The following is an 18,497-nucleotide window of genomic DNA, read 5'->3' as shown; positions in this document are numbered from 1 at the left end:
TTCACGTCAGCTTCATTTATTTGTAGCCATGGTTAGATTTCATCTGCAGCAGGCAGTCATCCACCTTTACACACACATTTACACAACAGTACAAAAGTACTTTTTGATTCCTGAAAGAGAAATAAGACAAATGTTGCCTTTGTATCATCTCTGATATGGAAGGGATCATTTGAAGATGTGAGTGAAGGACACAAATATTTGGATCTGGTGTTGTTCTACATTTTAGGACTAAAAGACAGAAGGAAGAAAGTGAAAGTGACTGTGCGAGGCGTTGAAGTCATGAAGTCAAGTGGAGGCCGCTGACTGCTGTTACTTTCTGCTGTACAGGTTCAACAGGGACTCACAGTCAGCCTGCTAGAACATTTGGATGAAGAGAAAAAGGAGGAAAAAGACTTTGAGGGACAAATCCAATAAGATCAGCATGTTTTGAATGTGGGAATACAACAGTTTCCTCCACCATGACACACACTGGAGCCTCTTTTTGCTCACAGCTTCACTGTTTGTCTCAAAGTTCAGTTTGGAGGCCAAAATTGTTGCAACACATTTGTAAGTTTGCACTAATTTCACTGTGTGACCCTTAATGGATGTAATGAAAGAATCAGTCAGTGAAATATGAAGCTGTGCTGTAAGTTTGGAGGAGAAAAGTGTCTGAGTGACTTTAATGAGGTGAACACATGAATACAGAGCACTGACTGACACGTACACACTCCTTTAATGAGTCGCACACATTTTTGTGACTTCATGAAATGTCAAAAATGACACAACACACAACAAGCTGCGAGCACATTATTGTGTGTTTGCTGTTTGTGTGCTTTGTTTGCTGTTATGATAGCAGGCATACAGCCATGTTCTCAATGTCTCAGCTATCATTGATTATTGCTGCTCTTCCTCTTCTATTAGGCACTTCAACTCAATGAATGACACACAGAAAGATTTCATGACTGTGTTCTTCACAATAAGGAGAATATGTTATCTGCATCTGAATGACTCATGTTGCCTTGTTTCTACTTTGTTTGCATATTTCTGCTTGTTGGAAAGGATTTTCTGAATCATTCAGTAGTTTTTGTAATAATAAGGACATTTAGCAAGACTTCAAAATGATTCTCCAACATTTGCTGTTCAGACTTGATCTGTTCTTACGTGTGTGATATCCAGAATGAAAAACTCAGCTCAGGTAATAAAATGGGAGCTGAGCAGACTGCAGGGGCTTCATGGTCTCTCCTTTGAGTCCATTAAAGTTCATTTGTCAGCTGTGAGTTGAGGATTTGAGCTGTTTCTCTCACAGGTGAAGAACACAGATCCTTCCTGGAATCATTCTTGAAGCAGAGTTCCTGCTTGTAACTGTCATTGTGTTATTAAAGTGAAAGCCACAGCTAACGGTGTGGAGGCTGCAGAGCAGAAACCCACACAGCCCGTCTGCTGCAGGAGAGCAAGTTTGGATACAGTCAGTTTGTGCTTCACTCACACGGGTTGTTGTTGATCACACAATGAAAGTAGAATCAAACTCTTCATCTTCAAATCTTTATTGTTCACACAAACACAACTACACTGTTTGACATTTGAAAATCAAACAAAAACTTGTGATAAAAATATTCCTGATGGTTTTTGTTACTACAATAAAAGTCACAATAAGCACAAAAAGAATTCTAACTCAGAGCAACAATACATGTAAAGATGTATTTATTTCAGACGATCTTCTAACTGTTGAAGAAAAAGGCAAAATAAGCTCAACACATCATAACTAACATTTGTGATCAAAGTGATGAATGAGATGAATTGATGAGATGTGATGGTGAGAAAAGGCGAGCAGGAAACAGTCAGTCAGCATGTGTGCAGTTGGTGGACGCTCCCTTGTTTGTGAGCATCATCAGCAGAGAGAGTCCACAGCAGTACACCAGACTCTTCACTATCAGCACTGTGTACAGCAGGCAGAGCAGCTTCACCCTGCACTGAGACTGGAAGGACACTGAAGGACAGACAGACACAAAGAGACAGACAGACAGTCGGGTTATTCCTCTCAGATCAAGGAGAAAAAGTCCAAATAGAAACAGTCACAGCTTCTTCTTCAAGTGGATGAATTGATGTAGTGTTTGTGTCCACTTGGGGGCAGAAGAACTCCACAAGCAGCTAACAAACTGATCTCTGACATATTATGGTCTGTCTGCTGTTTGGTGCTGAGCAGCTAGTGTACAGTGGCTTTATCAGAGCTTGTTGGATGAAGATTTGATCAATTAGTGCAACTTTAAGAGCCTAAACTTGTTCCAGCTGCCTCATTGGACATTGGAGCTGTCCATGCAGAGAGGCAGCAGGTGATCTTGCAGCAGGTGATCTTACAGTCAGCTGGCTGCAGAGCTGGCAGGTCTGCTGGCTCTCTCTCTGGAGGACAGGAGGCTGCTGGAGCTGGAAGCTCTGAAACAGAAAAGGAGTCAAATGTTTGGAGCTGCAGTGAGAAATGTCAGTCCTCTGCTGCTCTGCTCTCTTTGACAGCATCTCCACATGAAGCTGAATCACTGCTGAACACAGTCACCAAGCCTTCATTACCTTGTTGTGTTCGGGCCTCCACTGTGCCCCCCTCGTGCTTCACCCAGCAGCTGTATTTATATGTGTCAGAATGGCTCCCATCAACCATCCTGATGGCAATGGTGCGTCCCGCCTCTCTGAGCTCCAGCTGCTCTCCCTCAGCAGGGGGCAGCTCCTCCGCTTCTCCGCCGTTCTTCTTCTGTCTTTTCCAGGAGAACTGGACCAGAGGAGGAAACATGGCTGAGGCCACACACAGCAGGGAGCTGTTCCCCTCCAGGTGGGCTCTGGATGCTGCTGGGTACACGCTCACCACGGGCTTCACTACCTGCTCATCTGAAGTTTGACAGCAGCAACAAGCAGCACAGACACACATTCACACAGTCAGCAGCAGCTTCCAGCACTGCACTGCATTCAGTCTGATCCTGGAAACTACATGGACTCTGATCACTAAACTACTCATCAGCACAAAGTTCACTACATACACTGGATTCAGCTTCATATCAAACACAGTCATCACCTCATGTCATCATGGCTCACATGAGCAACACTCAGCATGATTTTAAAGTCAAATTAAATTCATTTCAGTTTAATTCGTCATGTGTTTGCTTTTTATTGTTTTATAGAAATTTAGTTCAGTCCAACTTTAAAATATTTACATTTGTCTTTATACAAGTGAAAATGTATTTTTCTTATTAGTCCTTAGACACGAGTTCTAACAGAGATCCTCTTCTGTCCAAAAATAAATTCATCTTTTTTCATATTGTTTTGTACTATTAATAAAATTAAATATCATTTCACAAAATTCAGTTCAGCAGATAAAATTTCCATTCTTCTTGTCTTTGATATATTTTACCATAAAGGCCATATTTGTCTTTCAGACTAATTTATTCTTAAATATTTTTGTGTAAAAATTGGAAAAGTAACACACTGATTATTTTAATTTATGTTTTTATTCAAATAAAAAACTGTAGCAACTATTTTAAAACACTAAAACTGAAATGTTGAATAAAACGTTTTCAATAATATGAAATATACTTCATGATATTTTTAGTCATAAAAATAAAAATTATTTGACAAAATATATTTAATAAAAATTTGTCTTGAAAAGTATTTTAGAAAATTTAAGTATTATTAACTTTTTATTGTCACGTACAAATCCACACACACGACTTCATCTCAGAAATAAATATCAGAGTTTAACGATGTCAAATTCATCCTAAATTTATCTGTCATATCATTTCTGAGTTTTCTAATCAGTATCTGTTTTTATACTTTTATTTATTTTTACCAGAAAACATTTTTGAAGTAGATAGATGAATGTTTGATTATTAAAAAATATTTGTTCCTCAACATAAAGCAAATATTTCCTGAAACCATATTTGTTGTTAATCTATATTAATTTAATTTGAACATCAAATATGATCTTGTGTTAAAAACCAGCAGAATCACTGAGAGGATCAAATCCTAAATATTTGTAACATCACTAATATTTGCAGAAATAAAGAATAACTTTAGTTGTTCAGTGAGATTTCAACATGTTTTCAGAGATTATTGAGCTTTTCTTATGTAACAATGGCTGCAGATGAATTCTCTACTAATGATGAAAAACTAACATGTAAAGCCTGAAGCAGCACAAACTGACTTTAAACACATTTTCAGCTTCTACAATAAAACAACTGAAGGAAAATTCTTTGTTCTTACCTGTTACATAGAGTTTAGTTCCAGAGCCAAAGATGTATCCCACAGTGAGACAGACTGCTACAAAAACCTGTCTGCTGTTGAACGTGTCAGCTGAGGTGAATGAGTCCAAATGAGGAAGCAGGATCATATTTCAGCTCCATGATGTGTTTCTCTAATGTTCATATCAACATGACTGTCTCTTCTTCTCTTTTCTTTAATGCACATGGATTCTTCATTAACTGATTCAGTTGATTCTGAATTTTTGATCTAGGTCAACATTTGAGGTCTGGAATGAAACACCTGACATGTATAATGCAACTGGAATTTAAAGGCTTCTGTTTAGTCTGCTTAAAATGTAGTTATTAATGGCAGTCAGTCAGCTTTGTGTCAGCATTAAATATTTGGCTGTGTCTACACTCAATACAGGATGACATCATCCTTTTTGCTAAAGCATATAGTCAGGACTGGATCAGGTGACCCTGAATCCTCCCTCTGTTATGCTGCTATAGGCTTAGGCTGCTGAGGGATTCCCATGATGCACTGAACATTTCTCCTTCTCTCATCTTTTCTGCACTTGCTGTGTTTTTTACACCAATCTGGATTTTATACTGAGTTATTATTAATCTCTCTGATTTTATATTTTTTTCTGTTGGCAGTAAACTATTTTACACCAATTTTATTGTTCTACAAGCATTAATATCTGATCCTAAAACAGGATACTTCTGCTGCACTGTACTTGCTGACGTCTTGATATGAGGTTTGTATGTAGAATGAGACTGAATAAAGTTTTTAAATCTAATTTTTGCTCTCAAGCACTGAGCCTGCATCTGAAAGAAGAAACAGTGAAAGTTGAGTTGCAGGTTATGTTTCATGATTAAGTTTAAAATCAGGTGGAAGTGCTAGCATTGATTTTTTTAATTTTATGTACAGGAGCAGAAAAGGGGAATTTTCAGTTTCACGGACGTGATGCCAGGTCTGTTATGTAAATATAAATAATAATAATAATAATGCATTTTATTTGGGGCACCTTTCAGAAACCCAAGGTCATCTTACAAAGAACAAAATTAATAAAAGGAAAAGTAAAATACATAAAATAAGTTAAAATTACAAAACAGAGCTTGACAACAGGTGAAATCAGCATTAAAGCGAATAAACCAGTTTAAACAGACGTGTTTTGAGCTGTGACTTAAATACGGAAAGGGAGTCAATATTTCTTAATGCAGGAGGAAGAGAGTTCCAGAGCTGAGGAGCAGAGCGACTGAAAGCTCTGTTCCCCATAGTGATGAGACGTGGGGATGGAACAGTAAGATGAATAGCAGATGAGGATCTGAGAGGGCGGGAAACAGTGGTGATATGGAGCAGGTCACACAAATATGAAGGAGCAGATTTATGGATACACTTGTATGTAAGAAGTAAGATTTTAAAGTTTATCCTGGCTTCTACGGGAAACCAGTGAAGCTGCTGAAGAACTGGGGTAATATGAGCTCTTAACGGAGTACGAGTTATGACCCAAGCTGCAGAATTTTGAAGGAGTTGGAGTTTATGAAGGGACCTTTTAGGGAGACCAAATAAGAGGGAATTGTAGTAATCAATACGGGACGTAATAAAACCTTGGACAAGGATGGCAGCAGCATGGGGAGTAAGGAAGGGGCGGAGTCGGTTAATATTACGTAAATGAAAGGAAGCAGACCGGGTTATGTAATTAATGTGAGACTGGAATGAAAGAGTATTATCAAGTATGACACCCAAACTCTTAACCTGAGGGGAGGGAAGTGTAGGAGAATTTTCAATGTTAATGGAAAAACTGTGGGATTTGGTTAAGACAGATGGTGAACCAACAAGTAAAACTTCAGTTTTATTACAGTTGAGTTTGAGGAAATTGGAGGAGAACCAGGATCTAATCTCAATAAGACAGTTTGAGAGGGAGGTAGGTGGGAGGGATGAATTGGGTTTAGAAGAAATGTAGAGCTGGGTGTCATCGACATAACAGTGAAAATTTATATTATATTTTTGGAATATATGACCAAGAGGGAGCATGTAAGTAATGAATAAAAGAGGCCCTAATATTGAACCCTGGGGCACACCAGCAGAAACAGGATAGAGAGTTAAGGAAAGGGATTTAAATTGGATAAACTGAGTGCGGTCTGAGAGATAGGAGGTAAACCAGGTAAGCGGGGTATGACTAATGCCAATCGAAGCTCACCGGTTCAGGAGAATATTGTGAGAAATGGTATCAAACGCCGCCGTAGATCAAGAAGGATGAGGATGGATAGGAGGCCAGAATCAGCTGCCATCAGAAGGTCATTGGTAATCCTTAACAAAGCAGTTTCTGTGCTATGATTGGGGCGGAAACCAGATTGAAATTGTTCATAGAGATTATGGTCATTGAGATGTAAATGAAGCTGGGCGGTGACAACTTTTTCAAGAATTTTTGAAATAAAGGGGAGATTTGATATAGGGCGAAGATTATCAAAGTTATTGGGGTCTGCACCAGGCTTTTTGAGAATTGGGATAACAGAAGCCTTTTTCAGTGCTTCAGGAACAATTCCAGTGTTCAGGGAGGAATGAATAATACTGGTTGGTGCTAACGAGGGAAGACAGGCTTTAACTAACACAGTAGGGAGAGGGTCAAGTTGACAGGTGGATGACTTAGATTTTTTTATAAGATTAGATACGTCAGTTATGGAGGGAAGAGTAAAGCTTGAAAATAACTGACAGGAAGACAGTGGGGGAAACAGGAAGTCTACTTCAAAGTCAGGAGCTCCTAAAGAGTTAAGTTGACGGTGGATATCTGAAATTTTACAAGTGAAAAAAGAGATAAGAGAATTGCAAAAATCAACAGAATACATGTGGGAGGGGAATGAGTCTGGAGGTTTTGTAATTTTACTGAACAATGAAAAGAGAGCCCTGGAGTTACCTTCATTAGAGCTAATTAAACCAGAGTAGTAAGCAGATTTGGCTGAGGCAATGCAGTCCTTATAGAACAAAACATGATCGTCGTACACTTCTTTATGTACAGTAAGTCCGGTTTTCTTGAATAGACGTTTGAGTGGCGTCCTTTAGCTTTAAGATGACGCAGGTCGGAGGTAAACCATGGAGCTGAACGGGAAAATGAGACAGTTCTATGTTTAAGGGGAGCAAATATGTTAAGAAGGTTATGAAGGTTGACATTATAATGGCAAACGAGTTCATGAGGGGTTGAGGAGCTGTGAATAGATGGAAGGTCGTGGACGGCAGATGAAAAAACAGCTTAAAACAGGTTAATATTACTAATTTTCCTAAAAGTGATATTATGAGAGATACAGGTTTTGGAAGCGTTATGTTTGCATCAAAAGAAATAAACATATGATCAGACTGGGGAAACAATGTGGCTTTACAATGGGTGGGAGTAATGCCAGAACTACAGACCAAATCCAGGATATGACCTTTAGAATGGGTAGGGGATTTTATGTACTGTAGAAGCCCAAAACCTTCCAGGCAGGAGGTAAAATCTCTGGAAAGAGGGATTTTATCATTGTCCATATGAATATTAAAGTCACCAACAATTATTAGATTTGGAGAAAGTACAGAGAAATGAGTGAGCAGAGCAGAAAATTCATTTAAAAACTCCTTATTTGGCTTAGCTGGCTGAAAAAACAGTACATATGATGGTGGGGGTAGATTCAATTCAATTCAATTCAATTTTATTTATATAGCGCCAAATCACAACAAAAGTCGCCTCAAGGCGCTTTATATTGTACAGTAGATACAGAGAAAAGCCCAACAATCATATGACCCCCTATGAGCAGCACTTTGGTGACAGTGGGAAGGAAAAACTCCCTTTTAACAGGAAGAAACCTCCGGCAGAACCAGGCTCAGGAAGGGGCGGGGCCATCTGCTGCGACCGGTTGGGGTGAGAGAAGGAAGACAGGATAAAGACATGCTGTGGAAGAGAGACAGAGGTTAATAACAGATATGATTCAGTGCAGAGAGGTCTGTTAATACATAGTGAGTGAGAAAGGTGACTGGAAAGGAAAAACTCAATGCATCATGGGAATCCCCCGGCAGCCTACGTCTATTGCAGCATAACTAAGGGAGGATTCAGGGTCACCTGGTCCAGCCCTAACTATATGCTTTAGCAAAAAGCAAAGTTTGAATCTTGAAAGTAGAGATAGTGTCTGTCTCCTGAATCCAAACTGGAAGCTGGTTCCACAGAAGAGGGGCCTGAAAACTGAAGGCTCTGCCTCCCATTCTACTTTTAAATACTCTAGGAACAACAAGTAGGCCTGCAGAGCGAGAGCGAAGTGCTCTAATAGGGTGATATGGTACTACAAGGTCATTAACATAAGATGGGGCCTGATTATTTAAGACCTTGTATGTGAGGAGCAGGATTTTGAATTCAATTCTGGATTTAACAGGAAGACAATGAAGGGAAGCCAATACAGGAGAAATCTGCTCTCTCTTTCTAGTCCCTGTCAGGACTCTTGCTGCAGCATTTTGGATTAGCTGAAGGCTTTTCAGCGAGTTTTTAGGACATCCTGATAATAATGAATCACAGTCGTCCAGCCTGGAAGTAATAAATGCATGAACTAGTTTTTCAGCTTCACTCTGAGACAGGATATTTCTAACTTTAGAGATGTTGCACAAATGGAAGAACGCAGTCTTACATATTTGTTTAATATGTGTGTTGAAGGACATGTCCTGGTCAAAAATGACTCCAAGGTTCCTCACAGTGTTACTGGAGGCCAAGGTAATGCCATCCAGAGTAAGAATCTGCTTAGATACCATATTTCTAAGCTTTTCAGGGCCGAGTACAATAACCTCAGTGTGATCTGAATTAAGAAGCAGAAAGTTAGCGGCCATCCGGGTCTTTATGTCTTTAAGACATTCCTGCAGTTTAACTAATTAGTGTGTGTTATCTGGCTTCATGGACAGATAGAGCTGGGTGTCATCTGCATAGCAGTGAAAATGTATGCTATGTCTTCTAATGATACTGGGAGCTGTAGTGGGATGTATTCAAATGAATGGGAGGGAGAGGCAGATACAGGGAGAACTTTCAAGTGCTTTCAGTGAATTATCGCGAGACCTCCGCCCCTCCCGGAGATGCGAGGTTGACAGGTGTAAACAAACTCAGATGGAGTGGAGTCATTGAGAGAAACAAAGTCATTGGGCTGTTGCCATGTTTCAGTCAAGCAAAGAAAGTCCAACTTACGATCACAGAGGAGATCATGGACGAGATGTCCCTAACCAGTGAGAGAGCGGATGTTTAATAGACCGAAGTTGATGCTGGAGTTACCATGCCTGACAGTAGGCTTAGTTGATCAAGCCAGGTGGGCCAGCACATTGTGGTCGACAGCCCGGTCAGTCTTGCGGGGAGGACGACGAGTTTTTGACCAGATGGAAAATATTGAGTTAGTGTCACTGATGTTGAAATTCTGCCGAAACCCTCGGTGGATATACCTGCGGCGGGGCTTGAAGGCGATGTCCGGGTAGAAGTATAGAGCCACAGGTGGAGAGACAGCCAGGCAAAAACGGAGCCACAAAAGATCCTTAGCAGAGTACTGGAGAAGAGCTGTCGTTGGGTGATGAATGATGGATAAAACAACCCAGGTGAGCACGAGCCACACCAACACCCTGTGGATCCACATCTTAATCAGGGCCGAGCACTGAACACAAATAGAGGAACCGAACAACCAGCTGACAGCTGCAGCGCAAGCAATAGAAGCCCGCAAATATTGCGAAAACAAGTCAAAACAGAGTTGCGCCTTAGATACTTGATTGTGCCTTAGATACTCGATTCAAATAGTCGTCAGCAACTGAAAACTTATAATAAAAGTAAAACAAATTGACTGACAAACTGACAAAAATTCACTGAACCAGCGGCAGCAAAAAAAAAAAAAGACCTAAATTAAGCTTAATGTTTGAAAAACATTAGTGTGGATTCATGAGTGGGGAATAGATTTCCATGTAGTGGCATCTATCCTGTTCAGACATGTTTGGAGTGAATGCTATAAAATGATATCATTCATATCAATATGCTGTGTCCATAATCTTCACTGGCAAATTTTAATAGTGCTACTGGAAAGCATGCAATTCCTCCATGAAATCAATGAAAAAACTTATGTCTTATGTTTGCTCAGATGAGACTCTAGGTTCAAACTTTAGGGGGACTCATAATGTCATGCTTGCAGTGCCTTGTAATTATTATTAATGGAATATGCTGTTTGCAAATGTCATCAGCCCTTTTCATATTTGCACATCTCAGCTGAATTAGACAAAAATATAATCTTATAGTAATTATTATAGGAGCAGGTCGGGGATCCACAACTGATAACAGTACAAAACACTCTTTAGTTATGTGAACTCATCATGAATGAATGTCGGTAAACAGAAGTTACAGCTTTATCATTTTTGGTGAATTTGACCACATGTCCTCTCTTGCTTTTTTGTTTTTGGTCTCTTTGCTCTCTTCATTCTGTTCTCTCCCTTTCTGTCCTCCTCTCTAAGTCTTTATGCCAACAACCAAAAGCTAATGTTACACTGAATAAAAGACGCAAACTGATCCATACCAGTTTATGGCCTGTATTTGTATAGCGCTTTACTAGCCCCTACAGACCCCAAAGCACTTTACACATCCAGTCATCCACCCATTCACACACTTGTGATGGCAGCTACATTGTAGCCACCCTGGGGCGCACTGACAGAGGTTGCTGGCTGCTGAACACTGGCGCCACCGGGCCCTCTGACCACCACCAGGAGGCAGCGAGTGAAGTGTCTTGCCCAAGGACACAACTGTCCAAGCCGGGGCTCGAACCAGCAACCTTCCGATTACAAGGAGAACTCCCAACTCTTGAGCCACGATCGCCCCCATAGCAATAATAAACTGAATACAGGCTGTTACTGGACACAGACAGGTAACATCGCTTTGAGTTGCTGTCAAAGCGATGTTACCTGAATAAACACTGAAGCTCAAACCAGAGCAGGAAGAGAAATCTTTAACAAGCTATAATAATAAAGTACATCAGTTTCTTGACTGGTAACTAGCAGCAGAAGATTAAAACTACCCAATACTACAATATTTAGAGAACAAACAAAAAATCAGGAGAGACTTTACTTTTGCTGTATTTCAGTTAAAGTGTGTTTTAAATCAGAATCACTGATTGGTGTCATGAAATTACTGACCTGATTATTCAATTATTCAGAAAACTTCAGGAAACAGCACATCCTGAATAACTCCCAGTTACAGAGATTTGATTGGCTGATGAAGATTGTGATTCATTCATGTGTATTTCCTGCCTTGCAATTTATGATTGATTGGTGATTGATTGGTTATCGAAGGTGATTGTATGGCTGTTTATCCTGATCGACAGTGTGGGGGTCATGAATCCAGATAACTGAAAGACATCCTGGGTGTGCTGAACAGGTTTCATAGTATAGCGCCCCGGGCCCTATTCCAGGAAGCAGATTTAGCCAACAACTCTGACTTTGTTGATCCTGACATGAAGGAAACTGAGTTTTCTGTTCCACATTAAAACTCTGAGGTTCTCTCTGACTCCACCAGTTTGAAACACACAGCACTTTGTAATCTGTACTTGACTTAAACTGACTTGATTGAAATAATAAATATATAAATTCAGAGTTGACTTAAAAGTCCTGAGCTCCATGTGACATGGTTATCTGACAATATCCAATCAAAAATGTAGAAAAGAAAAGGAAGGAGAGATCATTTTCGATTTGGTATGTATTAGTTGATGTCTGTTTTAAGGTGTCAGTAATTCAATTCACTTTCATTTAGTACCAAATCAGATCCCACAATACTACAGAGAAAACCCCAAACAATCAGATGACCCCCTCAAATTGTGATCATAAATTGTCACGGCCTTTTAAGTTCCAAAACCAAAAACATCAAAGAAAAGGCCGTGGGTGGCAGCGGGAGGTTTGTTTTAGAACGCACCTCTGACTTCATTGTTTAAAAATTATAAACAATAACCAAATAACTTCTTACAACTTAAAATTAAATGAAAGTTAACTTAATTTGCTTTCACAACTTCAAAAGTGGTCAAAAAATCATTTTTAAACCCTCCCGTCGTCCCATCTGACATTTGGCAAACAAAAAACAACTTTACCACACCCCTCCAGGGTGCTCTTCATCCCTTGATTAATGGGAGGGTCCATAAGCTGATAAACCAAAAACTTTCCAAAAACCTTTCCAAAAATAAAATTAATTACGAATTTACATAACAAAACTAGGTCAGCATATTCTTACAACTTTAAAGAAAAAACAAAAAAATTGCGTTTTATAAACATTCAACAAAAATGGCCACAACATAAATATTTTGCACTTATCTTAAATGTGTAGTTGTGAGCTGAGTTTTGTAACCTTGTTAACCTAAATATCTGAACGTTTTATGTATTTGCTTCTATAGATGAGAATTTGTTTGTGTGTAAAAAATATTTACACAACTTAGAATTTTTTTATTTTTTTTGTTAAGGTCTGGTTACAAATACAAAGAAAAAAACAACGTGGGACAGTTTACTGAGCACGAGAGCCCAAGGAGGCGTCGCCAGCATCTGACTAGCAGACCGAGCCCCGGGTGCAGAGACCCGACGGCCCTCCACATCCTAGAAGGGGTCAGACCGAGCCAGGAGGGCCAGACCCTGCCAAGCAACCACCAGGCTGAGATGTTCTGAGAGGTGGAGTCGACCTGACACATAAACACAGACACAAACATGCATTCCCACCCTCATGCACACATACACAAATACTCAGCACTCGCCCAACATACACACAGAAATGAACACTGTACTCACACTCACCAAACATACTCTATACTCCCAGGACCAGGAACCATCACTCCCAGAGGGGCTGTCAACCTCAGACCCAGGAGATGATTCCCTTTACTCTGGGGTGGAGACAAGCAGACCACCCCCAGTCCTGCAGCAACAGGGAAGGCCACCAGCTCAGACCACGACCAGACGGCCAGCTCCTGCTCTCGGCCCGTGGCCCAGATAACGAACAGAGAACGGGGGTGTGAAGACCCCATACCTCACTTCTCTTGCTCATATTTGGTGTTGCTGCGTGCTGGTCTAAAGTGCATTTGAAACATGGGAAGGGCATGGTACCCTCTGCCAGATAGCAGCTGGTGTCAGCACGGACCCTCCTGGGAACTCTCAATGTCTCCATGCATTTAAATTGGGAGGTGGGCACCAGCACCAGAGGTGAGGCTGAATAAACTGAGCGTCCTCTGGATTTGTTACATTTACTGTATGTTGTACAAGCCTCAAACACCTGGTTTTTCAGGTGTTTGAAGAAGGCTGAGCAGTGTATGTTTGCTGGTGGGTGATACATCATAATATGGAATAAACAAAATACAAACAAATGGCATAAAATGCTAAAAACACAGCAAACATAAAAGAATTTAAAAATACCAAATGTCCATTCACTCTCTCTCAGCCTTCCTCTTCCAGACCCCAGACTGCTGTGACTCATTGCTTTGGATTACTAGAATTAATAAAATGAATATCAATAAAAAGTGCAGAGTCGGTGCTTTCAGGAACCTTTTAAGAGACCCACTGTTTCACAGTTTGGATAAAACCAAACATCATACACAAATACACGTTAAGCAAACTTAAAGAGACACGCAGTCAAGCATAGCATATATTCAACTCCTGCAAGCATATTTCCATACACAGGTTAAATGGGAACTATAGCCAAAAATAACAGGTGACATTTTAAGGAAACGCTAACATAAAAAATGACTTTTCAGCAGTTGTCTAAAAGAGAGCTGTTTTAACTGAACTGATTGATGCTGATGTAATGACTGACCTCCTTAGAGAAGCTGTCTTGGCTGAAAACAAGGACCTCAGTTTTACCAGGATAAAGATGAAGGAAATCTGAAGACATTTAATTGATAACAACAGTGACGCCTTTGCTGAGGTAGGAAAGGCTGTTGAGGTTTATTCACAATGTACAAACAGCCAGAAAAGCTCACAGCCTCTCAGCTTGCCATCTTCAGCCTTTGTTAACAGGACGCAGACACAAAATTGACAGACTGTAGATTCTAATGGCTCAGTTTCAAGCAGAGTCAAGCTAGCTTCCATTAACAATAGAAAGATCATTTTGTTTTAACTGACGTCTGTATTTGATTTTCTTTTATGTTTAATGTTCATGTAGGTTATTCTGAAATGTGAAACAGTGTTTAGAGACTGTCCTACCCTCCATACAAAAACATAAAAGAAATAAAAAAGGTAAGTAGTGGGTGAATTATTCAACTCTGCTCTGTTTTACTTGAAACATTTAAAAACACACCTAATGTCACTAATGCTCGCATCATCTAAATGTCCTGATTAGAAGCTGTGATGACTTTTATTCTGCTTTATTCAAGTTTTGAAAGGTTCGAACCTCAAATCTTCAGCTTCTCATTTGGATGCAGGAACAACATTAGGACAAATGTTTTACAAGACTCATACACAGTCATGATTGTCTGGAAGCTTATCAAGGCTCAGAGTGCTGCCACAGATTTATTTGGAATAAGTTCTACTCTTCCCAAATGTCAACAGCATGAATCAGACGTTACGTAAAACAAATCAAAGAGCCACTATTCAAAGAAATACAGCATAGATGTTAAAACATGCTGAAGGCTCTTAGGACCCTTTTTCCAAAAGCAAATTCTAAAGTTGACGTGTAAACATTTAAAGGAGGCGAGAATGATTAAAAACCAACTTGGACTTGAACACTAAATAACAACCCCGACACAAAAAGCTGTGTTTTGTTTTTGTCACGGCTGCACAGCAGTCGTGTGGTGAATTGAGAAAAGGATCCAAGATGCAGGCACTGACTGGGGTGCGAGTGAATGTTTATTTGCAGAGGTGATAAGTAGTGATGTGACGTTCTGTATCGAGGCTTCGAAGCTTGTGTCGAGTAATTGAGGGGGCGTTTCCGCGAAGCGCGTATCGAGGCTTGCTTCATTTATGGGAGGAGCTGAAAATGATGACGTCCGAAGCCTCGCTGCCCGGCTGTACCACGTGACTGGTTCATGAAGTGGTTCGAACTTTGCCGCGAGCTATGACAGCGATATAAACCCTCAGACTTCATTCAAAATGTAGGTGTTTGATGGAGAGTTGCGGTTAGTGAGAGTTTGGAGACCGTTTGGAGGTTTATGAGAGTGAGGAGAGAAAGTCAGGAGAGAATGGAGCCAGCTAAGAAGAGGAGGATGTCCTCCCCTGTGTGGGAACATTTTGATCTTATTCCTCCCAACAAGGTATGTAAATTTCTACAGAAGATGTATTTTCATGATACTGATGGTGCAATACAATTTATGTTAAGCTGTCTGTACTTTTGTACAAGGTGAAGTGTTTGCTATGTGCCAGGGAGCTGGGATATAACAACAACACCTCATCCATGCTTAGGCACTACAGAGCTTTGCATGAGAATAAGAGGAACACCGATCGTGGAGCAAGACCAGGTGAGCCATCAAATGCAATGATAATATAGCATGCAGTAATGTTACTAAATGATATAACAATATTATACAACTGTTATAAGTTACGTGTGTGATATTTATATTTGTGCTTTGTTCTCCTGAGGAAAGACAAAGACAATCTCCAATAGATGAAGACCTGGTTAGCATGGTGATTGAGGACTCCCAGCCATTTAGCATTGTGGAGGACAAAGGATTCAAAAGATTTGTTAAATCATTAAATCCTAGCTATGTTCTCCCCACTAAAAAGGTCATAAAAGCAGTGAAAATTTAGTTTTTACAGAATAAAATGTGAACAGGCAGGACTGAGGCTCAAAGCCTCAGTGTGTAGCTGTCCATACCTCAACGTTACAAAAGCACAACTACTGTCCACACCCCAACCACACCTCACCTCACAGTAAATGATCATTTCCATTTCAAGCATTTCCAAATAATCATTTTCCATACTGCCACTATAAATATACACAGTATACTGCCATCACTACAATATACATGTTTTACACACTCCTTTTGTTGTTGACATTTACAGGCTGTGTGCAAAATGCCACACTCTTCAAATTCATGCCAGCTATTATTTTTACGTCCAGTAGGTGTCCTGCTAGAGCAAATGAAGCTTCATGAAGCTTCGCGTTGGGGTGAACCAATTGGATGAAAAGCTTCAGTGCTTCATGGGGCTTCATCTGCCCATCACTAGTGATAAGGTGACAACAACAGGAGGAGCAGAGCGGGGAGTAAACCAACCTAAACAGGGGAAAACTAAAGAACTCAACTTAAACCAAACACGCACGGAAGGAGGAACAAAATACACAATGAAAGATGGCGGCAAGACGCAGACTGAACACCGGGTTACACAGAATGCTGCAGACAGACATGGAGTTAAACAGACGACACGGCAGAGAGCACAGGAAAACACAGGGCTTAAATACACGGGGAGTAATCAGGGAATGGGCCACAGGAGGGAGACACAGCTGGGAGCAATTAGGCTAACGAGACAGGGGAGAGGTAAAACGGAACACACTGACATGAGACAAGAACTTTCAGAATAAAACAGGAAACTAACAGACACAGAGAACCAGACAGGACACTGAACTTGACAGGCAGACTCATGAGCAGACACAATAACACCATGGACAGACAGAGGGAACACAGAGAAGTGGGAGCAGGCAGGCAAAGAACAGAAACCTAACAAATGGCAAAATCACAACAGAATACACACTCGGAATGAACAAAAGCATAAGGAAACACAAAACCACTGAGTCCTCAGACTCAGGACCATGACAGTTTTCAGGGCTTATTTGCCAAAGTTAGCAAACAATGCTCAAATGAGCATGCTAACATAACTGTCAAAATAAAATAATCTTAATTCTTAGAGGAGTAAATCAACATGGAGCTCAGTATGTTTGTGACTCTGAGATGGAGGTGAAACATGTGAAGCTGGGCTGTGGTTTACTGCTCTCTTCCTGTCACAGACACTGTTTGACATCTGTTCATCTGTTGGTTTTTGTTCAGGCTGCAGGGATCATTTCTCACTGTGGGGACCAACATGTGCAGTAGTAGGTGGCTGAATGATCGAGTTTAACCTTCTCTATCTTCAATTCAAAGATGTTCTGATTCATCTCAGCAGTGAATTCATTTTTCTGAGGGTGACCGTAATCTGAATTAACTCTGCCATCAGCAGTATTAATATGCAGAATAACTTTGAATGTTTCTTTTTCTTTTTTCTGGTACCAGAAAACATAGCTGTTGCTACACTGTTCAGTCCAACAGCTGAAGGAGACTTTTCCTCCAACTCTCTTGGTGAATGTTAAATCGTCCTGAATCACCTTTGCTGCCATGGTAAGCAGTGCTGTAGAGACACAGACAGATAGATTAGATTAGATTAGATTAGATTAGATTAGATTAGATTAGATTAGATAGAACTTTATTAATCCCTCGGGTGGGTTCCTCTGGGAAATTCGATTTCCAAAAAGCACAGCACCGACAGAAGTTACAGAGTTACAGAATATTACACACACATATATATAAATACAGAGACAATATAAATAAAATATACGAAGGGGATAAATAGAATAAATAGGAATAAAAAATAAAGAATAAAAAATAAAAAATAAAAAAGTAAAAAATAAAAAATAAAAATACAAGTGAAGATGAAGGTTAGTGTGACAGTGTTTGTTACAGGTTGACTTTGTTGGCTCCTGATTGGCTGGAAACACTCACCTGAACACAGACAGCACAGAGCAGCAGCTGGGAGGAAAAGCATTTTGTGCAGTGGTGTTTCCTCTGGTGAACCTGGGGAGAAGTGGCGCTCTGATGCAGCTGAGGCCAAACAAGGACGAGCTGTGAGATCAGACGAGGGCCACGTGGTTTCTAACAGGTCCTCAAAGCTCCCATCAGCCCCTGCGGCCCACAGATAAGACTGCTGCTGCTGATTGACAGCTCAGCTGAAGCTGCTGTGGTTTCATCGTCTTCATTTCAATCTGACAGCAGATCCAAAAATCTGGGTCACATGATGCACAAACACTCAGAAACATTCATGTTGCTGTGAATTTACTAACACACACTGTTATCTGTGGTTTAACAGCTGTGATGAAAACACTAAATATAACTAAACTATAAAGAAAAATACAAACATAAAAAATAATATTCTGTAAAAATCATTTTAAAGTTCATAAATTATAAACAAAGGACTTTAAAAGAATAAAATCTCATGAAACATAATTTATAGTCAAATTCTTTTTAAAAAAAACAAACATGTGGTTCTGTTGTGTGTTTAAATATGTGCACACTGTGGTTCTGTTGTGTGTTTAAATATGTGCACACTGTGGTTCTGTTGTGTGT

General features: G+C 40.1%; 1 protein-coding gene across 1 annotated transcript; it reads right to left on the bottom strand.

Annotated features, from left to right (window-relative positions):
• Positions 1-1,507: 1,507 nt before the first annotated feature.
• LOC112432404 (immunoglobulin kappa light chain-like) lies at positions 1,508-18,070 on the bottom strand. The gene is made up of 6 exons (XM_076876738.1): positions 17,877-18,070; positions 17,199-17,505; positions 4,222-4,295; positions 2,542-2,853; positions 2,335-2,409; positions 1,508-1,966 (listed from the first exon to the last, which is right to left on the bottom strand). The coding sequence occupies exons 1-6, from the start codon at positions 17,917-17,919 to the stop codon at positions 1,818-1,820; spliced, it is 960 nt and encodes a 319-aa protein (XP_076732853.1). The 5' UTR covers positions 17,920-18,070; the 3' UTR covers positions 1,508-1,817.
• Positions 18,071-18,497: the final 427 nt, after the last annotated feature.

The sequence above is a fragment of the Maylandia zebra genome, linkage group LG18 (genome assembly GCF_041146795.1).
Source record: "Maylandia zebra isolate NMK-2024a linkage group LG18, Mzebra_GT3a, whole genome shotgun sequence".
NCBI lineage: Eukaryota > Metazoa > Chordata > Actinopteri > Cichliformes > Cichlidae > Maylandia > Maylandia zebra.
The sequence above is the reverse complement of the archived record's forward strand: the minus strand, read 5'-3'. Positions and strand labels throughout refer to the sequence as shown.